This window comes from Opisthorchis viverrini (genome assembly GCF_000715545.1).
Source record: "Opisthorchis viverrini unplaced genomic scaffold opera_v5_346, whole genome shotgun sequence".
NCBI classification, from domain to species: Eukaryota; Metazoa; Platyhelminthes; class Trematoda; order Opisthorchiida; family Opisthorchiidae; genus Opisthorchis; species Opisthorchis viverrini.
The window spans coordinates 403,444-412,755 of record NW_008752004.1 but is presented as its reverse complement, the minus strand read 5'-3'; the positions used below and the strand labels follow the sequence as shown (position 1 = coordinate 412,755).

Genomic DNA, 9,312 nt, shown 5'->3' with positions numbered 1-9,312 from the left:
AACGTCAAGTCACTTTTGCGAAAGCTGGTAACCTGCTCAAGTACACTGTTTAACTGCACTTCACTGCGAAGTCTCAGATACACTCCTTCCTATCACGTACTTAATCCGGAGGCCTGCACACTAGCATCTAGCAATCTACTCATTTCCAACGACAATAAGTCGAATTCGCATAATTCTGTCCTGTCGAATGATGCATCGAACTTTGCGGCGAGCACGTGGCTGAGATGCAGAATGCTTCATGACAGTGATAATCGATTTCGCACAGAACCTATCAAGGAAGCCACTCCGTTCTTCTGTTGCACATTGAGTCACTTTCCACGGCCCAACAAGTCGATAATGAATCGTTCCAGTGTTTCAGCTGAGTAAAGTTTGTTACACTTCACGTCATCCAGTGATCGAAAGGAGGTCGATTATACGAGTAAACTTCTGGTTCTTTCATTTTCGCATTTCATGATGGCAAGATGTTTCTTGAACAACCACCCGAGGAGTCTGCTGGAACAGTATAAAGTTGGGAACTGCCAGAAGCACTCTATTCTGCAGAGTGATTCTTGAAAAGGACTACATTAAATAACATCCTCATGTCCAACCAGAAGGTTCGCGAATCAGCCTATTCATGCTTACATCCCACAATGAAGTGTTAGGGATAAAACAGAAGCCCACCTACTTCAGTATACAGCAAACCGTTTGATGGAAGGCGAAAGCAATCAGGTGGTTAGCGTCGGTGAGCAATACAGCTTTATTACGCCCAAAGGCGCATATAGGTATAAAAAGAGGGCTCGTGAAGGAGAGGCAGGCGACTGAGTGAATGACAACAGAGTGGACTGTACACGATCATGCTGGTTAGAAAACTATCAAGAACACGAACAACACAGAACACAATCTAGGTGTGCGGTTGGTCAAGAGGAGTGAGTTGCGAAGGTGAATGGAATTGTCTTCATGATAGATTGACTAAAGCGGGTAACGGGAAAACAACACAGGGAAAGGTGGTTGTCAGCTAATGGCCCATATAGGAGAAAGCGGCGCGCTGTGACCGAAGTCAGTGCACATCAGTCAACATTAACAAGTGTTTTGGCCAAGAAAGATCACAGAACTAACACATACCGAGCAATTATCAATACCTATGTACACTAATCATACACAGTGGAAGTCAATGTAAATAGTAGCGACCAGGCGGGACAGAATATGACCGTGATGTTGATCCGTCGGAAAACATTCCAATTAAACAGCAGAGAATGGGAGTAGCCCATTTATTCATACATTAAAGAGATCAACCAAATCGGCGAAGGCAGCGGGCAATGCCCGGTATTTACAAAATTCGCACACACGGTGGTATAACCAGAAAACAAAACTAAACGGGATAAAAGAGGGACAGAGCAGAAAAGAAGTACCACTGGCGCGTGAAACGACGCATATCCAGCAAAGGAGTGTTGAACAGTAGATTCTGCTCCTAATCGGCGCAGCAAGAGGTGCAGAGGTGTGCGGAGATCAGCCGGTTAGGAACACAAGCGTTTCCATTGTCAGTTAGTATCACATCAGCGCTTTTGTAAAACCGAATGACCGGGAAGAGTTAGCGCACATTGAAGACCTGAACTGTCAGGTTTGTTGTGGAGGCGGGCGACTGATAGAAACTATCCGATGCGCTGAGGGAAAACGTAAAACTGGGATAGTTTGCTGCCTGCACAGAGCGTAGTTCGAAAGGACAGGGCTTGCACTTGTGGAAAATATGCGCCGGCGGGTTCCGCGCAGATAAACAGAATAGGGTCTATATGGGCTGGCTAAAGTGGTCGGTGCGTGCAACTGATTCCCCAGTTCTGTGAATCCTTCGTCATTCCACATAAACTGCTGCGAAGTATGTCTCGTAGCCGAATTGACTCCAGGGCTGGAAGCCGAATCGATCAGTTGACCGCCGTCTTTTAGAAAACCTTCTTTCGTGCCTATCGTATCATCCTCCACTGAATCGGAGAACTCATCGATAGTGGAATAGTCAGTATCAAGCTGAATTTCGGGTGCCTCATGTTTGATAATCGGTACTCGTGGGATAACCGTGATGGATGGGGCTATGTGTGTCACATATTTGTGACCAGATACGGGACGGAATCGGGTCTGCTGGTTGTGCAGAGCGGATGTAAACTGGCATCCTGGTTGTAGGCCATGACGTCCCAGTATCCGTTGTTGAATTCGAGTCATTGGTTTAATGTTTATCGGAGAGGACAATAGGGTTGACTGATAGGGTGACACGGATTCCGGCTGAACTGAGTTTGTTACGCTGGCGTCGGGTGAAACATAATTCGATGGTGGATCCAAAGAGGTGGTTGCTTCATTTGAGGAAATCTGCTGGGGCGGTGGCATTTCATCTAGATCAGAAAAGTATCCAGGATTCTGGGAAGCGCTGACGGAGCCACGGGCACCACTGAAAACGAAAAGTGATGCGCATGAAACTGACAAAAGCCACGTGATTGTTTGGATATATTAACAAAACTAATGATCGGAACAATGAGATCATAGCACGTAAAACATAGAGACAATGAAACGATTTCGAAGTGGGACGCTGCAATGAAAGGACTTACCGATATCTGACTTTCGCATGAGTTAATATATGAGACTTGAGGTTCGTTGACTGTGCGAAGCGTTTGAGACAGTTCTCAAACGGACAGATGTATGGACGATCCCCGGTGTGAATTCGCACATGAGTGCGCAGGTTGAAATCTAACGAAAAGCGCTTGCCACAACCCTGAAACGAGAGTTCATGGGATATGCTAGTGACCAGAGCCCATACGGGGAACTTGAAAAAGGTGGAAACCAAATGTCTGATTAGATAAATCCCAGTGGAACTGAATATGAACGATCTCATAGGGTCCGTCGTTCAAATTGTAAGTTAACACTCGTAGAGAAGCCAGTACTCAGATAGTAAAGATCTCCCACTCTGATGCACACGACAGACACCGAGACATGTGTTAAATTCTTTCTACTCATTTGTGGATCCTGTTTTCGCGGCTACGGTAATAAGAACATTTTAACACAAAAGTGCTCAAGTCAGACAAAGTAGCGGCTGTGTAAAAAGCAATGATTTAAAAAGTAAGCATCCCCTACAGAGTCTCATGAGGCTGAATACGCTAATATGCTTTCCGTAAGTAGATCTTTCGGCCAAACACGGGTTGTGTGAGAAACCGGCCACGTTTAACTTTAGCTTATTGGCACAAGTGCGTCAGTGTACCTTTCAAGCACGCTGTCTGCAGTTTGATCAATAGGTATGTGGCGGTCTGATCTGACAGAGCCCTGTGATTGGGTGTAGTTGAGTGCGACATATGGGCGAAAGTGCCCGTACAGTTTGCCGAAATCCAAGGTGCTAGATCGTGCAGTTTGTGAGGTAACATGAGAGTTTCGATTGTATTGACTACAAGATTTACGCCACGAGTAAAGGAACGGGAACTTTGGTAGAAGTTTTCGGAGGTATTTACTTACAGTAACTAAACTGGTCAATACCGGGTACACTTTTCCGCTCCAACGGGGATGAAAGTGTTGGAGTGGCTGTTGTACTAAGTTGTTTCATCCACTTTGCCTGACAATTCAGAACACATACTACGTAGCTCAGATATCCCAATCGATAAATACGGTTGCTAACAGATGAAAAAACTGTAGGTTCACATTAGGTAGCGTGCAAATCCAAGATGGAATAACCTACTAGGTGGCTTCGCGCGGTATACGAAACACGCTTCATAAGATAAATTCATCGACCAATCGGATGCCTGAGGAACACGAGCACAATGGCACGTGTCGAGACGGTCTTCCATATATACGCCGTGGTCCAACAACACAACTCTTCAACTATGGAAATCAGTGTTTATGTCAAAAGAAGCAGAGCATTGTCGTTCAGAGAAACTATGTTCTAGTTTTAAGAGACTTCTAGGGTTTACAAACCAACGGTAAATCATATTCATTCGTCCTTCTGTTTTTCATTGTACCTTAGTGGACGGGGGCGAGATGGCTTGGTGAATGGAACACGAATATACAGACCAGAAGGTTCGTCGTTCGAGCCCGACTTCTCCTATATAAGGTTGGGCAACCTGGCAGTATCCGTGCCCCCGTGCTTTCTTCGGGTGGCATGGCAGCACCGAAAGGTTGTTACAGATGAACAATAACTATATATTATATTTATTAGTCAGTGGACATTCGAATAAAGTTGAGTTTGAAGTTGAGGCCGAACTAGTCTAATTATATCTGACTTTTCGAAATAAATTTGCGCTCGTCAGTGACTGACGACGACATTGAGTCCGTCGCCACATCTGAACATCAGATAGATTCAGGAACAAGTGGATCAGAGTGGAGTTCCCATACGCCCGGAAATTGCGAAGTTGCTTATTTATGGACCAGAAGAGCCGGCATGTTTTCCAGTAGTCCATCCAGTAAGCTTCATCTAAGAAAGGATACCCTATCTGAGAATTATAAATTACTGATTCGTTAGACTTAACGATGAACCAATGTACTTTGACGGACCAACCTGCAACTCCCCACCCCCCAAAAAGCGCACCCCATGACTTGAAATGCATCCTATTGCAGGAAACACAGCTTTAGTTTTTCTTGCCTTCTGACACTAAGTAGTGCCAGACAAGTACAGAGAAGTTTGCTTACAACAGGACTGGGGGGCGCAAACTACTTAAGTCTACGTGAACACCTAAAAGAGGCTCCACCGAAGAGAGATTTGAAAGTGTAAGCATCGAAGGCTGGTGTGGTAGACTCGAAATGGGTATTTTTTGTTTCTGTCCTTTTCACTATTAGACATTATCTAAATAAACTGACATAGTTGTACGGCAATTATTTTGCTATCAACGACGATGATGATGACAAAAACAATGATAATGATGCGGCTACTCCCCTGGGTTAGGAGCTTCAGCGTCCACCGTCATCCAAGATTCTATCCCGTAAGGTCGGATAAACTTTATGGCGTACGGAGTGAAGTCTCTTTGACTCAACCGTGTACAGTCCACTGTTTTACGGAATTCTGTCCAGGTCAACTGTAGGTCCGCTCATAAAGTTTGGGAAGGTCGGATAAACTTTATGGCATACGGAGCGCAAGTCTCTTTGACTCGACCGTGTACAGTCCGCTGTTTTACGGAAGTCTGTCCAGGTCAACTGTAGGTCCGCTCATAAAGTTTGGGTCACAATAAAAATCAAAATTAGATGGTGCAAACTGTTAAGTGGCAAACTTTGCACGACGATTCTGTTTTCCAAACCCATAAAAACAAAGCGTTATTCAAGTGGTGAAAAATACCTATTTATAAATTAAGTTGGTGTTAGGGAACACTTTATCGAAGAAAAACAATACTCTGACCGAGTGTTTCCGTTTACGTGATGCACTGAGGTGATTACTCAACAACATGAGTCCGGCACAAAATGGATCATTGTGAGGGAGATCAAGTTCCGGTCAGTCGACCATCTTTATGCTTTAGCCGACACATACCGCCATAAAGCAAAGCAACTGAAAAGTAACTGAAACGTGATGATGCAGTGCCATATGAGGTGTTTTGACCTCACAGAACCGCGACTAACGTTCTCTATCCGGGATCGGCCAAGTGTGTTTTCTGGAAATTCTAGTGGTCATCTTGGGGGAATTAAAAAAGTTGCTTATTGGCGGCAAACCAAGCGGAAGTAAAAAACAAATTCCCAGTACTAGCATATTAGTATAAAGGATTGAAAACACGCTAACTTAATCATTCCCGTATACACGGTGCGGCGCAAATCGGAAAAAATGAGACATAATAACCATAAGTGTTTAGATAAAACGAATGCGGCTTACCTCGAAATTACACTGAAAAGGCTTTTCACCAGTATGAACTAACTGATGTCGCTTTAGTTTGCTCGACTCCACGAATGCCTTTCCACACTCGGCACAAACATGAACACGAGGTCCATGAGTGTGTAAGTGCTTGCGCATGGCTGAGTTGTCACGAAATGACTTCCCGCAGCCTTTGTGAGGACAAGGGACCCTGCGTAACACCGAATTCGGTTCCGAACTGCGTTCATACAAGGCCATGGGAGTCAATTCCGGGGTAACAAGGTCGGAGTTTCCTGGAGCTGGTGCAATCGTTGGTAGCCTCGTTGACCTAGTAACGGAACCCTTTTGATCGTCACTGGTATTCTGTAGGGATTCAACACCTGTGTACTGCCCAGTCGAGCTACCATCCGACAGTACACTGTCCTGCCGGTTCAAACTTGCAATGCGCGATTTAGCACGCGATGTTTGAATATGGGGTTGTGCAAGATGCAGCAGTTGACCACCAAGGCGTTTCAGAGTTAGGGCTGGTTGATTCCGGAAGCCCTGCGCGGTCGCGTAGCGGTAGGCTACGGGTACCGGAATTGGATGATGGTAGAGATAGGGAAACAAAATAAGTCACAAAGGTGCACATAAAAGAGAATGAAAAACCAAGAGTGGGAAACTTAATCACGTTTCTACGGCGATGACAAGGGGAGATATACGAAAATGTGTAGGTTAGAAACGAACTAATTGTAGGCGTGATTGATTATACCCATAGGCAACACACTGATTTGACTTAATTATTGCATCTTCCGAGAACCGAAGAATTCGGAACCAGTCAAACGAGAGCCACCGCTTCAGCTAGTATGGGGCGCAAAACAATGAGCACATACCAACGACATAACAACGACATAGCAAATCTTTTCGGCTTCCAATGGGCAACAGAAGAATGGGCCTAACCAGCGGCTTTTTGTGGCCGAAATCTTGAGAAAGAACGGCCTTTGGGGAGACATCATCGGAGATGGGTTTCATCTCATTTTTCTCACTGTTGCATCAGTACCGTACGCGGAAAAACGACTAAAAATCAACCAATGCCAACAGAATCTGCTTTGGGTCTGAGTGACCAGAAGCACCTGGTTTTCGGTCGACCAGAAAGAAACTTAAGGCAGCCGCGACAATTTTCATCCAGAAAACTCTTCGAAATAGAGAAAGAGTTTGACCGATTATGTCTACTGCGTTTTCCTTAGAAGGGAGACACTGCACTCGCCTCTATGCTGGTTCCAAACGGTCTTGGACTGCTCGAGATGAGAGATGTATATCCAAGTGATGCTGTTCAATTTCGTAATGTCAACTCGTCCGACGATGGGCTAGGTTCATGTTTATTGGATTTAGTCACCTGTGGAAGCGGCGAACTTTCAGAGTGCACACCACCTTGGAGTTACTTTTTATGTCCAAAATATTTCTACAAAGAAAACCTCAAGGGAGTGAAGACTTGGAAGCATTTCACCCGACAAATACTGGGGAATATCGATTTTAAGGACGTCATTACAAAACCACAAAACCTATAGGTGTGAGTGATCTGACACATTGGCAAAGGGTCAACATATGAGGACTCTGAGTCAGAAGCCATTCTTTAACTCACTGTATATCGTTGGTCGACACTTTACTACATGCAAAGATAAATTTGAGTAGTAGTCAGAATAGAAGGACCTGAGGGAAGTTTCTCGGTCTCCAAACAGAACTCCCTACCAATTATGACAATGCGTGAGGTTGTCGTTCGACTAGCTGCGCACATACACAGATGGGAGACCAAATGATCGCGGCATAGTCTCCAAAAAAGAACAGACGACTCATTATTATATGGGTATTTGAGTGATCAGTAAAGTGGATTTTGTTCCACAGCCGAGTTGATGTTCTTTTGACACTTTGGTGCTCAAGCAGGAACCATTAACACGAGTGATCAGCCAGAATGAGGTAAGTTGACCGACCGTCCCAGTGGTCACTGTGGCATAAAACGACCCTTTGGTTTGATCGGTACGCACATCAGTCATCATCATCGACAACGCATCAGTGGCGCTTCGTTGCTGTACTACCATAATTTATTGGAAAGTGGGGAAAGAACTTGGTGCTACCCTATCACAAGCATTCCGAAGTACATGCACTTACAGACACTCATTCAAACGATTTGGATAGAAACACAGGGAAAATTCTAGAATAGTTCCGCACCGAAGGCGCGGCGATCAGCATGTTCATTGTTTATTTCCCTGAAAAGCTATATAACAAGTGATGTGGGAAGAAACCCAGAAAGTAGGAAGCCTTCTGCTGTGGCCGTGATACGAATTCGATGGGACCAATAAGGAGCGGTCGCTTAGGAGGAACGGTCGTTGTATGCGGACGCGCATTAGAGAGGTATTAATGTATTTTCCTCTTACACAAGGATTTTACTCAAAATAAAGTTGTGGAATTTAAAGGGTCCGACTCGGATACCTCTTTCCGAGGAACGTCATCATCTTCATGAAAAGCGCGTCAGCTTCCGAGGGAGGCCTGTCTTCCGCATTTGCTTCTAGAAGGTGGCTGCTGGAAAACAGATTTCAAGGTGTTTAAGCTTGTTACTGAAGTCGGAGTTACAGAAGCTGCAGCCGAGCATGATGCACGGTCAGTCCCAGTGCTTGGACCTGCGGAGAAAATATTTAAACTTGGGTGGGGTATGTCAGAAGAGGGAAAACTTTAAAGTGTAATGCCGGCGACTTCAGCAGTAGGATGTTTTCACTTCCCAGCCCTTCTGATCTCAGCAATTAAGGCCATCCGGCTGGTAACACCACGCGACGGCCGATGTGTCGTCAGATTACTGATAGTTGTACGGTTGAACGTAGAGTGGTATACTACCAGGACGTCCGGACCTAGACAGGAGTACGATTGGGATCCTCGACCAAAGCCTTTGGCTTAAAAGTCTGATCACAAGGCAGCGGGGATTGGCAGGGAATGCAAACGCACTACCATTTTCATGGAATAAGTCCCCAGCCGTGTTGCGACCACCAACCAAGGGAGCCATGAGGATGTGTTGGTAAGACCTCTAACCATTAACCAAAGTGATATTGAAGACCATGAGTGTCGCACGGACACCATCTACTATTACCCAATGGGCCATGGAGGGACACAAACCGTCACACCACGGTAAGGTCCAGTCACTTCTTGAAGGGTATGCGTGCGCTGTCGGTTGCCTGGTGGTATGGATTTCCTAAAATCAGTCAGGACTAGAGATCTCGGCGATATCCAGTGGTCATTTGATCGTACTGGAGAAGCTTTACAGACAGTGCTGAGCGCCGCTAGCTTTGCTCCTTTAACAAATTTCATGCTTCAACTATGTGCTCGCCACAAGCATAGTGTTAGTTTCCCGTACGGAGTCATTTTGTTTACTGTCCACTCTCCCCACTCTTGTTCAACTTCGTCATCGATGATATAATGAGGCGAACACTGGACGGTTTTCAAAACCCCGGTGTTCAAATTGTTGCTGGCGAGAGCCTTGTCGCTCTGGAGTACGCAGATGACATCGCCCTCAT

At 45.4% G+C, this 9,312-nt stretch overlaps 1 protein-coding gene across 1 annotated transcript in view; it reads right to left on the bottom strand.

The window, feature by feature from the left end:
* Positions 1–717: 717 nt before the first annotated feature.
* The window catches only part of T265_10224 (hypothetical protein), a gene marked incomplete at both ends in the record, with an annotated part of 20,077 nt that continues 11,482 nt past the window's right edge, over positions 718–9,312 (bottom strand). Inside the window, 3 exons of the mRNA XM_009176533.1 lie at positions 718–2,410; positions 2,568–2,731; positions 5,795–6,339. Coding sequence (XP_009174797.1) covers positions 1,594–2,410; positions 2,568–2,731; positions 5,795–6,339 — 1,526 coding nt within the window. The remainder of the gene's footprint in view (positions 2,411–2,567; positions 2,732–5,794; positions 6,340–9,312) is intronic.